General features: G+C 45.8%; 1 protein-coding gene across 1 annotated transcript in view; it reads left to right on the forward strand.

Annotated features, from left to right (window-relative positions):
- LOC138488752 (aryl hydrocarbon receptor-like) overlaps positions 1-17,188 on the forward strand; it is a 654,410-nt gene that overhangs the window by 587,135 nt on the left and 50,087 nt on the right. The window contains exons 9-10 of the mRNA XM_069616026.1: positions 9,602-9,743; positions 11,399-13,097. Of these exons, the coding sequence (XP_069472127.1) occupies positions 9,602-9,743; positions 11,399-13,097 (1,841 nt within the window). The remainder of the gene's footprint in view (positions 1-9,601; positions 9,744-11,398; positions 13,098-17,188) is intronic.

A 17,188-nucleotide genomic window follows, 5' to 3' on the forward strand; every position in this document is an offset into this window, starting at 1 on the left:
CGAATGTGGTGCCTAGGGCCAACCTGGCCCCCCAGAATTGTCCTAATGCCTATAAGGGTCTGTTCCCTGCCTTCTCCTCAATCCCTGCTTTGCATCCTGACACACCCACCTGTTTCTCATTCTAAATCTCCTTTACCTCCTGCTACTATCCCATCTTCTCTTCTCTCAATCTCACCCCCTGCTTTGTTACTACCACCTTCTACTCCGAAAGCACCTCAAAACCTTCCTCTTTGCTTCTGCTTTCTCTCCTCCTCTCCCCTGCTAAATTCCTGGCTGAAACTGCATTGAATCTGCTGCTGGGCCACTCTCACCGATCTCGGTCCTTGGCCCAGCCACCCTCCCCCTTGCACTGTCTCCTGGCAACCCCTGCACTGCGGGACTGTCTCTGTATCCCTACAGCCCCACCTTCCCAGCACTTGTCTGCACTTACCTTGCACTTGCCACCAGATGGCCCTTATTATTTATCTTGTATTCTACCACCCCTGTACTGCACTTTCCCCTCTCCCTTTCCCCTTGCACTTTCCCTTCCCCTCTGCCCATGCACTTGTGCGATCTGAATGACACCTGGCCTAGTAAGATCGCTGTCTGTCTTCCCTTTGTCCCCCCTCCCTGCCTCGTTGCGCCTTGAAACACTTGTGTATAGGCGAGTTACAAATGACATATCATATCATAATTCCTACCTCTCCTTTACTACCACCTTTGTCCTATGATGCTACCACCACCACATGACCTGTATTGCCGTCACTGCTTGCTGGTACTACCTCCTCTATGTACCTTCCTATCTCTGATGTTTTTCCCTCCTCCTTCCCCGTGGCTCTCACTACTTCCTCCTGCCCCTTGACTTTGCCACCTCGTCCTCACTTTCATCCTTTCCTAATATTACTGTATTCTTTTCCACACATGGTTTTACCCTCTCCGGATACACTCTTGATCTCACAGTTATCACTCCTAGTTGGCCAACCTCCTAATTTCTCCTGACTTTGTTTTCTCCAGTCTGCAGCCACCGGCAAACTCAAGCCTCTTGCTCCTCCAACCCACACTGGCTAACAGGCTTACTGGCCTTTTTAGTGCCCTTCCTGGACTGGGTTCCTAGTGACTGCACCTATGGTAATTGAGGAAGGCTTGGGATTGGTTGCGGCTGGGGGCATCTAGCCTCGATTTGGGCTTCGAGGGCTGAACAAAGCCTTTATTTGACCTGTCTGCCATCTTGAATTTCATTCTGTCTCGCCACCCTCTGGATACAGGTCTCCTATTTCTCTAATGTGTGAATTATAAACCGGTAAAACTCTTGGTAAACTTTCAATATACTTTGTTGGTACAGAAAATCCTAGCTCGTGATTAAATTGCAACATTGGATCCTTGGCAAGGGACCACTCAGCTGTGCAACCATTTTTGTTAACTTTCTATCATCCATTGTTAACTCAGCACTGGGAAACCACTCGCTCGCAACATTGTTTCAGGCGAATGCTTTGGAGAACCAGAAACTAGCAACATTGATTTAGTTGGTCTCCAGACCTCACAGAGTGTCTTTTCAGCCCTTCGAAATGACTTCCCCGACACTGCCTGCAGAATTGCAACCGTCTGAGGACATACGTCACTGATGATGCATGAATGAAAATGACCAGGATTGAAACAAAGATTTTGTTGTCCTTCGCCTGAGCTTCGGGTTTACTTAGGGGTCGCTGCAGGCTTTCTCATTTGAGGTGCAGTAGATAGGAACTGGGGTCCTCCCAAAAGCCACTGACCATCTCTGAGGTAGGAATGGCTCTGGCATCCACCCTGGTTCCCACCGCATGCTGAGTGGGCTCTCTATCCCTCTTGACAGGGTCAGATTACTGACCCCAGTGGGTCGCACACCCGTTCATTCAGCCATGCGCGCTTGACTATGTCACAGAATGTGGATGCTGTTACCCTCCTACTATCAATCTAAAGCTGCAGGGATAGTGCCAAATAACCTGCTCATGGGACACACAGGGAATCTGCCTCCAGCTTTGGCAGATGCTGTTAGGGCTGTTGCCGGTACTGGTGGGGCTGATGATTGGACGGATGATGATTAGGTGGTGGCCAAATCTGATGGGGCTGCTGTAGTGTGGAGGCTGAATGGAGAGTCTGGGGATGGGAGTTGCCATGTAATGGCCACAGCCCCTAGTACACAGGCCAGGAGCCACTGAGACTACGAAGAATGCAGGCAGACACCAGAGATCATCTAAAAGTTGAAGGTCGAGTAGAAGCAGCCCCCTGTCTTTCCATCAGCAGCATTTTGAGTTTGGGATTATTTCAAGGGGATTTTACCTAAAGAAGTCTAAGGAGTGGTATGTACCACTACGGGCCAGGTCACCCATAAGAGGCGCTATCACCGAACACCCCAGCTCCCCTAGGGCTCCCATTATTGCTGGCACCAGGAGGAATGTGACATGTCTGTCCCTGTGCCCAGCCCAAATGTCTGGGAATCATAGATACATGGGTGAGAAGGTTGTATTGCCTTATTCTAGAGAATGATTGTCATATTTGTAAGCACCTCTCTGCAGGGGCAGAATCCTGCTTATAAAGTTGTAGCCCATGTTTTACAGCCCCAGCCTGAGCCAGGGATTGCGCGTTCCCTGCCCCAGTCCTGGGACAGTCCACTTGGGTACCAATCACCCCCATCTGCAAGACCAGCTGAATAGGGAGGGGTTCTGCACCTGCAAATAAACATCGCTGTTAAAAGGAGATGGGCTATGCACTGAGTTCTTACCTTATACATTCGTAGGACACAGACACCAAGGTGGATTGTTTTATGGATCCCAACGGAGACCACTGTTTATTTATAAAAAACATACTTTAAGTTGTATTATTAATAATTACTACCGTGCCCTTCTATTTACAAATCCCCTTCTAAGTTCCCCTGGAGGGAGTGCTTTCAAAAACGATCTGCTCTGTCAGCCCACCCTTGCTTAAAGGGGCGGCTGGGAGGCCAATAGGGTGGAACTGATGCAAAAGACCCCTGAATGGCCTCTGTGGGGGCAATCAATCTCACTTTGCTTGGCCCACCAATTAATCAGTCCATAGGCAGCCACCAAGCCTGGCTGGGTTCCGCCACGCTCGCTGCAGTAATCCATTCCACCCCTGGGCTCTTCGGCAGCCCTCTTGCTCTGGGGGGGCCCGCCTGATGTCCCTGCCGCTGCCCGCTCCCTTAAATTCTTCTTGGGTGGCCCCATACGCTGTGGGGCTACCCACATATTCACTGCAGTTCTAGCAGCATGTTTACTTCAGGCGGAAACCCCGTTACCATACTCACTGCCCCTTCCCCTCTCTTCTCTGTGTCAGAGAGATGCACTGGGTCGGCCGCTAATCTTCGGGGAGCTCCACCCAGCATGCACGAGCTTCCTGCTTCATCCAGGATGCTCTCGCATGGCAGCCCAGGACTTTTCTTCAACCAGTCTGCCCGATGTGGCTACCCAAGACTTTCTTTTTTACCTCTCTGCCCAGGGCGGAGCAGAATTCTGCACCTTCACCTCCCGGATCGCCTGGCATATGCGGCCAAGAAGGACTTCACTTTAGGGCCCACCACGCCGACCACAAGGCAGGCCGACAAGGGGCATAGCCAAGTTGCCTGGTTTGGGTAGCCCTTCACACGTGATCTAGATGTAAATTGTCTGTAGGCCTTCGGGAAGCCGCAGGGGGGGCGGCGGCACTCAAGTCTACGGTGCACCTAGGGAGCCCTCAATCACAGCAGCTTCAACCATTTTCTCTCAAACCAACATGCTATTTCCCTCTGGTATCTTCTCCCCTGCCCAGTCCATTCTTAGGGAGTTCTGTCCTCTTTTTTTCTTTTCGGGCATTCGCTGCAGCCACGTATTGGACTGGATGGATCAGCCCAGGTAGGTATAATAACATATGCAAAAACAGTACACATAATTATACACATTACATAAACCCTAAATAAAGTATTATATTTATACACACTGGTATCTGTCTGTATTTCAAGATTTCCCTTAGGGGACAAGCATGTTGTCCTGTCTTGCTCGGCCCAATTTGGGTCATGGGCTACGCTACACAGTGATGATGTCATACTGATACACAAACCCCCGAGACCAATGGAGAATTTGAAGAGCTCGGGGGCAGGTTTACAAGTGTCCCACAACATTTCTTACTGAACCAACCCAAATACATGTGCAAATGCTGAAAGGGTTGTTGTGAAAGCAGGGGGAACTGCACATTGGTTTCATTTTAGTTGTACAGGGTGTCCGATTTCTCCTTCCCCTTTTAAAATAATGAAATCAACCGAAAAAATCAAAGCACCAAAACAGAAAACAATTTAAAATATCCTTGTGTTAAACTTTGTTCAATGTTTTGGGTTAACGTGTGGGTGTTTCGTCAAGGAAGGATAGCAATTCAAATTTCATTTTAAGCTTGACTCTGTTCCATGCCGAATACCCCACCATTTCCAAATTGCAAACCCTGCATTAGAGGCACGACTCCTGCGCAGCAACTATTTCTCTTCAAACCTGACTGCGCTCAATGCAGAAGCCCAAGTCCCCACCCTTCCCATTCAGCTTAAGTCACATCAGAGGCATGGCTTACCAGAAAGAACTTCCCTGTTCAACCCTTATATAGCTCCAGTTGGAAGATCCCACGATTCTCACTATCCAGACGCTAATATGTAGCGCTCCTCAACAACACCTGTTCACCAGCAAGCCAGGCCTTACTCCACATTGGTTTCCCATTCCATCAAAGTCCCCACGATGCCTATTGAGTACTTGGTGTAACAATAGGAAGTGGCACTGTCACCCTCTGTAGGAACTCTGAGATATCAGTGAAGGGGGGATTACTTTAAACGGACACCCGCCCACTGGATGTCATGGTGCCTCAGTGACACTTGCTGCTGGCAGTGAAGTGAACAAACCTTTCAAACTCTCGCCACATCTTCCTCTTCGTTTTGGGACTACTGCAAGATGTGGGGAGAGAAGCGGCTTCCAGTAGCAGAGATTAAAAATAGGGGTGAGTTGAGATAACCATCATAAAAGTACGGGACACTCTGGTACAACCCATCAACCTGGTTACAAAGCCGTTTTCAACACCTTTATCCCCCGCCACAAAACCAGGGTTGTTAATCCAAGTGTCAGTATCCGAGAGTGCAAGTCAAGTGTCAACATTGCCCATTAGCAAAGAACAGTGAGTCAAGTTTGTACACAGAATAAGTTGCTAGAGTGCGCTTTAAAATGGTTCCCCTACTGTGGCAAATATGTGCAGTTTGTCTCACTGAGATTTCGCAATAATAATTTGCAACAAGTGCCGCCATGTGGCGATAATGTGGAAAATAACATTCTGGGGAAGGAAGCAAGATGGATTTTTAGAATAAAAAGCGACAGAAAATGTCTGAATGATTTTTTCCCCATACAACTATCTAATAGATTCATACATATGCTTTTTACTTCTGTTTTCTCGTGTGAAAATTACAGGATGTTCTGATCTGATACACCCTTGAACTGTATAATTAATGCTTTTCATCAAATACCTTTTATATTGGCTCTCGTTAGGCACTTATTACTTAATCCAGTTATTTTATAGGCTTAATATATAAGCACCTATAAGATCTCTGTAGGGTCCCCATCATTTGTGTCCAGTGCAGCACTATATATTGAAATTACCCGGGTACATGGCGTGAGCGTAATGACATCATTCATTACACCACCACGCTAATCCACTGACATTAAGGACACGTTTTAAAAATGGCACCCATGTTGGCTTCCATGAACTTGGTGTTCCTAAGCCCTGTCGAACACATTAGGTCACTGGCATGAGCGTGATGACGTCATTTCATATGTCGTCACACTATGTCCACAGTCATTAGGATGTTTTTTCAAAATGGCGCCTGTGTTGGCATCCGTGAACTGGATGTTCATGAGCCCTGTATATTATTCTACCTGGTAAGTGCATCTACTTATTTATGTGGCCTCCTAATCCTCTAAAACGTTGTCATCACTCTATCAATGATATGATATTGATCTGTACAGCGGAACTTTTTTACTCTTCAACTTAATGAAGTCTGGACCATACACGTCATTGAAGTCATTAAGGAAATCATTTGAGGTTTCCATAACGTAGAACGTTTACTTCAATGATATATCCATTGGCAGACATTTTCTTTATTTGGAACTCTAGGTGATGAGTATATTTGCTTATTTTTAGGACGCTAAAAGTATGGTGATAAAGAGAAGACAACAACCATTAAGGGTTGTTTATTTATGTGGGAAGTATGCTTCTATGGTGAACGCATTCTTCTTTGGGCACACAGATTTTATGACATCCCCATTTTGAGTCATGTTTTACTTGTTTCCTGTTATTTAACCCTCTGTAACTATGAACTGGATCCTGAGGAAGGTGATCTGAACTATAAATGCTAAAACGTCCACTAAAGTTAACCTACTCACATCAATCCGGGGTATTACACCAAGGATGCGCACTAAAACAAATTATAATGGACTAGGATTCCTATCCCTTGAAGTTATGTAACTGAGCAATTGAAATCTAGAAGTTACTACTTATGGGATATAAACGTTTGATTTAAACTATGCTCACCAACAATTGTTGATATTTCTATGAATGTAGATCACCTCCCGCCTGCAGGACTCGGGATCGGGCAGTCTGGAATTAACAGTGGCGGCGGGTTTACCGCCACTGTTAAGTCCGGACCGCCCGACCTGTAATGAGGTGTCTTTAATATTCATTGATGTATACTGAGTTATGTTTGACACTATGTTTTCAATACTCAAGTATGTGTACATTTCATTTTGGTTTGGTCTCATTGGACAAGTCCATGTTGTTCTAGAGAAGCACGAACATATGTTGCATGTGCTACCCCACTTATGTACACTACTAGTGTGTCGACATATTTGTCATTAAATGGATTTTCAGAAACACTTGAAGAAACCTATTATTGTTGGCAAGGCAGGAATTGTTCTTGTTGTTTTGAACCATGCGAAGAAACACAGCCCACACTCTTGAGAGTAAGTGTGTTGATAACACTTATCTCTATTCAGGCTTATGTGTTCGGAGAGACATACACATTATTTGTCACCTGTGAAGAGCAGTCCAGCTAAAGTGTATGAATGCGTTTCGTTCTCCACTGTGGAAGTGGTAAGAAACAAGGCGCCCGGGCGTATTCTAGTGTTCTTCCCAGACCACCATATTCGTGGAAAAGTTGAGCTCATAGTATCACCCTTTACTCTTTATAAATTTAGGGAATACAATATTTGTAAAACCTAATCGATTGATACCAAATCTTGTCCTCCTTGGCCTATCAGGATTACTCTACAGCACTGCTTCTCCATGTTGCTCCAGGTAAGCTGTTGCCACAGAGAAGACAATTCATTCTCTTGACTGGCAATTCCTCTTTGGAGTTATTAGCAGAGTGAGGATAGAGCAGTGCTTGCTTTCTAGGGTGCATTGTTGCATACCAAACTTGTGGCCACGGTTCATACCATCAGGGTGATATTGGAGGAGATTAAGATGTGCAGTGGCACGCAGCAGTGTTGTCCCTGTTACTGTTGCTGTTTGACATCACTGTTGAACCATTGGCAGGTAGGGGCTTCCATGTAGATAGAGAGATACAGTTTGATTCTCATAAATATGTCACCTTCCTATATACACAGGAGAGCAAGAGTTGGCACTAGGAAGCCATTGTTTCTTCTTTGTGCTATCCTGGCCCAGCACCTCATACCAAGACAAGTTGTAGGCTTGGCCCTCTCTGTCTTTATGTTAGCATGGCTAACATCAATAAGCTGGGTACTGTATGTCGCAGGTTTCCCAAATTTGCATGGTAGTATGCCCTACAAGTTGGGCCATAGGTCCCTTGGATCTGTATGGTAGCACTACTGAAAATGGTAGGTTTGTTTTGACTCAGAATCCCTTAACCGTAAGGCAATTTTCTCAGTGGCAGTCGTATTTATCTTTAGGTTTCTGCATTGTAGCATTTCTAAAATGGAAAAGATTGGTTGACTTCTGCATTCAATGGAATGCCTGGAAAAAGCAGGCTTGTCTGGCCTTTTACGAGAAACTGAAAAGATATCCAGAGAGCAAAACACTATTACTTACAAAAGTATCAAATTATTTTATTTATCATGATACAAAAATTTGAACAAGTCAATTAATGGCATTCTACTTTATAGAGCATCAATAAATCACGTAACACACCAGCATAGATGAAAAATAACTGTGACTAAAATACATCCATCTCAACAAACATTCATAGTGCAGCATCCAAACCATACATCATACATAGTGACATTCAACCAACCAACAATGGCTAAAAAGATAACTAAATTAATTAACATTATTTGCCAATTGGGAGTGGGACAAACATTCATCACATCCCATTTGATTATTTTAATGTTTACAAATATATTAAACAAACAGAAATAGAATTCATTAAAAACAATTTATCACAAGGGCGGATCTGTGAGGAGAAGTGTTATGTAGATCACATCCCTAAAAGAATGAACTCAACCGGTTTCGACGTAGTGTGTGTAGTAAAGAACGTCTTCATCAGGAGATACAAAGCGAGAAGCTTATATAAGTAGCCATTAATATGCAAAATGCCAAAGATGGATCGTATGCTGGAATCGTATCGCCAATGGAGTTGTGACTGTAGTTAACATGACACTGCTCTCAGTAGCCCCCTTCAAAGATTATGGTACGATGGCTTTCTGGAGGGTGATGCACCGAAGCAAATCGTGTCAGCAGATGTGCGCCGGCAGCACTTTTGTCCATCCTTTTCGCAGCATGTTTTTGAATTCCCGTGATTTTTTAAAATGGGCTTTTCAACGTGCGAGAAGGAAATGCGCCATGTGTCCGAAGTTAATGAGGTCAATGTAGAAAATATGTTAATTTCCGCTCATTCAGATGGGGCATGTCTTGGTCTTTGCGCAACCTTTTGGCGCTGTGTAGATAATGGTCCTTCTCGTTCGAATGCTGTCTGGCCTTTTATTCTTTGTGCATATATTTGGTAATACAACTTGAAATTGTTTGTGGCTTGTATCCGCGATATCTCTATCGTAGCATGTCTGTTAATAACAGGTTAGTTTGGCCCTCAATTCCTTGTATGTATTGTGCTTGGAAGAAACAAGCCACTCATGGGCCTCATTACACTGTTTGTTGCCGCCGGTATTTTACCGTGTCCGCCTTGGTGGATGGCGGAATTACCGCCCTACTCCAAGGTGAGCGGGGGCGGTAATTCCCCATTCACCAAGGCACTTCCCCATTCCCATTTCTGCCCCCATAGGGCTCAATGGGAATGGGGAAGGAGCTAATTACGGTACCGCAAATTGCGGTACCGTAATTAGCACCAAGGTCCCTTTGCGGGCCCGTTCCTTAACGGCTGCTAAAAACAGCCGTTGAGGTCGGGTCCGGCAAAGGGACCTCGTAGTAAGGCGGTAAGGGTTTACCAGTACCGGTGCCCTTACCGGTACCGGTAAACCCTTACCGCATTCCGTTTAATGAGGCCCATAGTCTTGTCCCTATATATGAGACTTAAAGGGAAAAGCAAGCAAGGATAGCATTACATTAATCTCTGTATGTTCAGTTCCCTTCCAATCTCTTTATTCTTGATCCTTTCTTTTAGTGATGAAGACAGGTGAAAGTGGACTGACTGTATTTCGCCTGCTTACGAAGGAGAACCAATGGAAATGGGTGCAGGCTAATGCCCGGCTCGTGTACAAAAATGGGAAGCCCGACTACATCATCGCCACGCAACGGCCTCTTGTGTAAGTCGACAGCGGGTTTCTTTCCTTAATTTCTTTTTATATTAAAATCAGCACCCCAGTACAGGAGGTCTGCCGATGCAGCATCCAGCTGGGGGACAGTATTTCCAGAGAAGCTACATATTCAAAACGTGCTTCTCAAATACCAGAGGAGAATATGCCAATATGATGATAATATCAACAGTACTTGCTTAGAATACAGGGCAGGCAATGGATATCACGCTGGTCAGTCTTGCCTGGGCGATAGATCTCCACTCCATCGGACTGTGTCTGATCGCACTCATCACCTACGCCTGAGAAGGGATCTATTTCCCTTGGACTGTATTTTTTATAATACTGTAATGGAGGGCACTCACCGAACACTATCTGAGTACACTGTTGTAAAAATTGTACACATTAGTCCTGCTGGATTCACATAATATGCAGCATTGACCACTGGCCTGTGTGTATTCATGATACATCTCTGTACGACCACTGACCTGGGCCTTCTGAAGTGCCCCTTTCAATTCTGATTATTATTGCATTTACTTTGAGAAAGCGGTTCACTCAGTTATTCACTGGTTCTCTCTGCACAATGCCCTGTAATGATTTCTCCTGACGACTAATCCTAATTTGCTTAATAGGGTCACATCACGGTTCAACCAATCTGTGGCTCTTCTAGTGATGTTCTCCAGACCTCACACTTTCATTAGGGGGGGGGGGCTTCAGTACAATTGGAATGCCATCATAACATTGCAGTCTGGTGAACACCAACAGGCCCATTCTGGAGGCGCAGTGTACAGAGAACATCTTACTTGGCAAATATTTCCCATGCATTTGTTCATTCTAGTGCCTTGTGGCATGGACATAGTTTCCTCAGAGAAGCAGCAGTCCCTGCCCCTGGTAATGGTGTTCAATCACCAGTCATGATTCTGATTGATCGTACCCAGTTTTCCTGCACCTGCAAGAACAAGGCACAGTTTGTCTGAGTCAGTGGCATGAATGGCAGTGGCCTTTGTTGCAGTGGTGGATGCCATCGGAACAATGGGCACTGCCATGCATGCGAATGACTGGGATCACCACAGAGTCAGTGCATGTGTATGGCAATCCCCAAGAATCCCAGGTTCCATGGTCAATCGCCACCCGCATGCGGTGAATATGTAAAGCATCTCTGCTGTGTGTTGAGAGAGCACAGAATTTAAAGAAAGAGCCCACCCGCATTCCCGGAAAGCTCTTTACCAAAGCAATTCCAAGAGCAATGGAATGAGCCAGTGAGTTTCTGCAAAGGGCAAGATACTACAGAGAAAGCTGTAGCCAGTGGCTCTAATTCAAGACAATTGGTGTAATAAACTCTTTTTGCAATGAAATGGCTATAGATCTTGTCCTTCTAAAGCTCTATGTTTCAGAAGAAGTTTCTACTGCTTTGATAGGTCACGTTCAATTTTTGGAGATCTTAATTTTTGGCGCTTATTTTTCCACCTCATGCTGTTGTGAAGCATTACTTTGTGGTTCTAAAACATGGGCTGATGCAGGGAGTGTTCTAAGCATGTGACGCCAGAAAGGTTGTGCACGTTGATCGGTTAAGGTTTACCACATCCATAAGTTGAATGACCAAAGTGATGGGAGGAATAGTTTTCCTGGTTGTTGCTGGACATTAAAACCTGTTTTTTTCTGTGCAGGGAGGAGGAAGGAGGAGAGCACCTGAGAAACCGGTCCATGCACCTTCCTTTTACCTTTGCCACTGGAGAAGCTCTACTCTACCAGATCTCCAACCCAATCCTGGGGTTGCCGGATCCCTTCCAGAGCAAAGGAAAAAGCAAAGCCAGGAAGAGCACTCAGAGCAAAGGATCAAGAACCCACAGAGAATGTGTGGACCCCAAATCTTTATTGGGAGCAATGATGAGACAGGACGAGTCCGTATATGTCTCACTCCCAGCAGCAACTCCGAAACCTTCCTTCAGCAGCAACCTCTCCCACCTCAGTGATCCCGGTTGGACAAGCACAAAAGAGGGCTGCAATGTGGCACCACCCTCTGGGAATGGGCTGAAACCTGAGCTTTCAGGATTAGCCCCGGAAGACCCGCTTTTGAGCACCTTGGACTCACTATCAATTGACAGTGAAGATAACTGCAGCAACAACGACTTGTTCACTGCGTTGGAGAGCCTGGGGCTTAATGCAGAGGACCTGGAGTTGCTCCTGTTGGACGAAAGACTGATGACCGTGGAGACTGATCCTGAAAGCGCCCCGTCCCTGAACGTCCTTTTAACCAACAATGAAATCTTATCTTATGTGCACAGTTCCCTTGTGAATGGGCACAATCAGGAAAATGCTGGGGACCAGCAGGTCTATGCACCAGTCAGTAATGTAGAGACATCAAACAGGACAGAAATGCAGGTGGAGCACACCCAGTATTACCCACAGCCTCTTGATCAAATGCAGCCTCAGTTGATATTGCAGCTGCCGCAGCAGATGCAGCAGTACAGCATAACACATAAGCAGCAAAACGGCCATTTTGGCAATCAGATGCGGCCCACTTCTCAATCTCCATCATTTCCGGGCTTGAACAGATTCAGTGACTATGTTGCACAACACAGACCCTCTGCCTCATGGACACAAGAGGCAGAATTAATAGAGGGACTCACCCTAAACATGGCAAACCACTCCAAAGGTGGCCAGCCAGAGGTTTCACAGTGGATCAGGTGTAATGGAATGAGCGTATCAGCATCAAATCATAAACTGTCATCTGAAATTCCTTACCAAAACCACCAGAAACAGGACAAATTCCAATCTGCTCATCAGTCTTTCCAATCGGCTCATTCGCGGCTACAACTACCACATCAGTGCCAGACTGAAATAACAGAGGCTCAGTTAAGTCAATGGGGACAGCTGCAACAGAAGAACAGCCAGAACGCATTGACTAATGGGCTGTGCAATTACAGTCACAGCAATCCAATAGTCCTTGAAAGCAGCCTGTTACCAAGTTATTTGCATGATGTCCCTGAGCACATACCTGGGCTCTCATCATGGAAAGGTGCATCCGTTGACCAGAATGGACTGAGCTTCAAATCACAACTGCGTTCAGCTCAGACACACAGTGCAGAAGTTTCAACTATTCACTTTTATCTGAATGGGTTGTCTAATATGGAAGTTGTGGACACTGCGGGTATCCCTGAATGCAGAACCCAATTAACAGGGTGTGCGCCTCCGTCATATCCACTTATTTCTGTTACACAGCCTCTTCCAATACCCCTTGACACCCAGTGCTCATTTAAAACGTCAACACTGGAACATTTAGTGGATATAGAAAACCATCTGGAGACTACTGTGAGCCCGTACGGGGGGTCTTCATCTCAGTTAATGGAGAGCCTTGTTTACAAGGTAAGGTCTGAGCTTTCTCAGCGGTGTCAGGAAATGTGATAATTCATTGGAATATGTTATTCTCATCATGTACCTATCCCACACCCAGAGTGCTCCTAATCACTGTATCAGGTACAACAAAGGAAAGAGACAAGATTAGAGGAAAGGAGAATATGCAAGAAGGGTAGAGCATATGAGAGGATAGCAGAGCAGAGGAGAGATGATGCCACAGAACCAAATACATTAACCTAGAGAAGATATTAAAAAGACCAGATCGGTGAGCAGATATAGATGGGTGGCAAGAATGTCCTAGAGTTTTTCAATTTAATCCTTTAAAAAAACATTGATCATTGATGCAACAAATGCTGAGGAATGGTGGCCTGATGATGGTGTGAGAACAGGGTTCATTGAGGCAAATCATGGGGGATATCATGAGTAGGACTTGTACAAGGGGACAACAAGTACACAACGTATGTGCCAAATTATCATAATATGTGATGGATAGACAGAATTTGGGAGTGTTTATTTGCTTCAAACTGTCAAATTATAGCATGTAGAAGATGTTAAAAAAAGACAAACATATTCAGCCTGCATCAGGAATGGAGCATAGCTGCTACATACATTTAATCCAAGAGTAAATGATTTCAAGTATGATAGCGGATGTGTAAAGGTTAAATCACTGGAATCAGTTGACTACCCCGGTGAGACCATACTGAGAGGATTGGGTCCTGCTCTATTATGCCCATTGTGAGCACCCTGCTTCATCCATGCACAAAGAGCAATTTCCATAAATGTGTACGGTCTCTGCCCTATCCCCTTCCTCCATCCTGAAATGCCTTCTCACAGGGTCTAATCATCTGAAGTAGATGTGCTTGGTTGAGTTACAAATGTGGCTTTCCAGGGTGTCCATTGGTGCTTTTGAAGCGGAGCTGCAGCACCACAGCTGAGGTCTGCGCCCTAGTCAACACACATCTAATACAAACCTCTTTGTGACTGTGGAAATCATACTGCAAGCTGTTTTAAAGTACACAGTGTCCTAGCATGGACACAGATCAACAGCTGTATGGTTCTAAGATGTTTCATTCTCAGTAAACTTTGCGACAAATGCAAAAATATCCGTTTTATAAATAAATAAAAATAATAACTTTGTTTTGGTCAGTACACCAACCGAATGTCCCTCCCCTAGGATTGTCTTGGGCAGGCCCATCTTCATTTCCCCATAGCTTTTCAAAAATCCTTTCTGACTCCATTGGAATCTAATCCCATACAGGACTTGCTCTCTCTCGCTCTCTTCCCAAAGCACTCTGTTGCAGTCCTAAAGTTCTAGTTCAAATAAAATGTTCACACTCTTAAAAGCCCCCTAATAAAGTGACCAAGATTTCGGGGCACCACCCGACTCTTATTCTCAGAGGTTGTCCCTCTCACGTTCCTCTGGTTTGTCTCCTCTTGATGCTGAGATAGTAGCACCTCCTCTCTCCGTGCAGGTCCTGTTGATATTGCAGTGCTTCTGCTACACGTTTTTGAAAGAGGTCGAGTTTCTCCACCACTTTATGAGGGAAGCAAATGGAGTTGGCTGCCCAGGTTTCCGCAGAGGATTATAAAAAGGGCCCTATTCCTGCCCCATGAGAGTTACCTGATTCTATGCCTCTGCACAACATCTTAACTTATCCTTTGAACCTGACCCTCCTCAATGTCACATTCCTCTTCTAGCCATGGGTTTAATCCATTCTGATTGTGGCCTCAGCCCTATCCCCTGCCTTGGCTAAGCGATCCCTCTCTTGCCTTCTTGCTACTGCTAGCTACCACCTGGTGTTTTCTCTGGTTGCCCAGTCTCCTCCAGATGTCCTCCTCTTATCACCTCCAGATATCTGCCTTCTTCTATCACCTCTTATGTCTTCCTCCTTCCACCTGCTAGTCTTCCTCCTATCATCTCCTGATTGCTTCAACCTTAGACCACCAGATGTATTCCTCTTTCTAATACCTAATGATGTTTTTGTCCTATCACCCCTATCTTCCTCCTCCTACTACCTACTGCTCTCTTCTTCCTTCCACCTCCTGATGACTTCCTCCTCTTATCACCTACTGATGTGTGCCTCCCTCCACCTCCTGATGTGCCCCTTCTTCAATTTCCTACGGTCTCCCTCCTCCCATCTCCTGCTGTATTTTTCCCCCTCTTGACTCCAGCCACTTCTGCTCTTCCCTTTCTATCTCCATATTCCTCTGGCAGACTCCTTCCTGAACCACCATATTGCTCAAAACTGCCACCACAACCTTCCTCTTCAAACACCCACATCTCTCCTTCCTGGAACACCCTTTTTATAATTTAGCAGCTCCTGCCTTGGAATGGTCTGGGTGTAAGGGCCTTCACATGGTTATAATTATTAGTTCAGGTGTGTGACTAATTCTTGTAAGATGCCGCCCCTTCCTCAGCTGTTGTGTATGTTGCTGCTCTAGATCAGTAGCTGGGTTGCGACTTTAAAAAGCGGGTCCACATGTTATATTCTTTGTGTGAATTCACAACTGCCCTCTAGGGGCTATTTATCACAGCGCAGCCGTGTCTGCAGCTGGACCAATGGTGGCTGTTGTGAATGTTTTCGAGTTGTTAGTATAATTTATAGGAAGGTCCACCTCAGTAGCTCGCAGAGCCAAGCGTGGGGAAGGTGTGCATGTCCTGGGCAAGGTTGCAGCTCTTTGGCATGGCCCTTAAATGGCCGGTAGTATTTTTAGGTGACCTGTGACTATCTCCTGCCCAGGGTTAGTGGCTAATTTAGGAGTATCAGGGGATCCTCCTCATAACATCCCTGAGGTCATCATCCACTGGCTCTGGAAAATCCCCAGACCCTGTTTACCCCGAAATAAGGCCAGGGATTTAGTCACAACAGATGCACTGGGGAAAAAGAAGGATTGATGAATATGTGGCGACCAAGTAGTTCGTACCTGCTCGAGAGGCTCCATGGAGACAGGCAGCCGAGGCTGAGAAACAGAACATACTGGTGGTCCAGGAGCATGAAATGGAGAACCCTGACCTCAAGTTTCAGGGCGGCTACATCAGAACATGTAGTGAGAAATAGGCAAGGTCCCTTATTGTTCAGGTCGAATTTACAATATAAAAGACCTAATCTAATAATGTGAAGTAAAGTACATGTGCAGCGGAAAGCTGTATGAGTCACAAAAGGCAGTTGCAGTAATATCAAGTAAAGTATGTGTGCAGCGCAAGGCTGCATGTGTCACAATAGGCAGTTGCAGTAATATCAAGTAAAGTATGTGTGCAGTGCGAGGCTGCATGGGTCGCAATAGGCAGTTGCAGTTATGTAGAGTACATGTGCAGCGCGAGGCTGCATTTGTCACAATAGGCAGTTGCAGTTATGTAGAGTGCATGTGCAGCACAAGGCTGCATGGGTCACAATAGGCAGTTGCAGTAATGTAGAGAACGTGCAGCACACGGCTGCATTGGGGCACGATAGGCAGTTGCAAGTAGAAAAAGTGTGTCATTGTATGTTTAGTGCAGAGCTGTGAAAGATCACAGTAATAGGTGGGTCAGAGGTCATGCAGATTAGATTGGACAGAGTGGTGTAAATATAGTAGCGGGCGCTGACTTTCCCAGAAAGAAAAGAGATAGATGCCGCATTAATCAGTGAGATAGCGAGTGGACATACCCTTCAGCTACAAATCTGCATGTGTGGTGTGAGGGTTTTTATACGCCATTGACCAGGCAGCGGACAGGGAGCAGGCAGGGCCTTGATGTGTTGGCCTTCAGGTTGGGGTCCGGCTTCTGGCCTGCAGGCAGCTGATTCGCCATATGTAGAGAGCATCAGCCAATCGGGAGCCAGGTTTACATGGTCCCTATGGCAACCCTCAGAGGCACTCTGGTGACGAGGATGAGGGCGGCCATTAGAAAAACATTAAAAGTCATGCCGTAGAAGGCCGTTCTTGGGCAGGGAATGGTCATGAGCAGAGCAGCGGAGCATACCACAACAGAGCACTGCATATGCAGAGCCACTCACCAGCATCCATGCCTGACACAAGGCGATGGCAGTGAAGAGCGGGATCCACGGAAAAAAGCTGAGTGCATGTTGGCAGACCAGAGGAGAAGCAACCCTTTTACTTCTGGA

This window comes from Ambystoma mexicanum, chromosome 9, assembly GCF_040938575.1.
Source record: "Ambystoma mexicanum isolate Mex_15411 chromosome 9, UKY_AmexF1_1, whole genome shotgun sequence".
NCBI lineage: Eukaryota > Metazoa > Chordata > Amphibia > Caudata > Ambystomatidae > Ambystoma > Ambystoma mexicanum.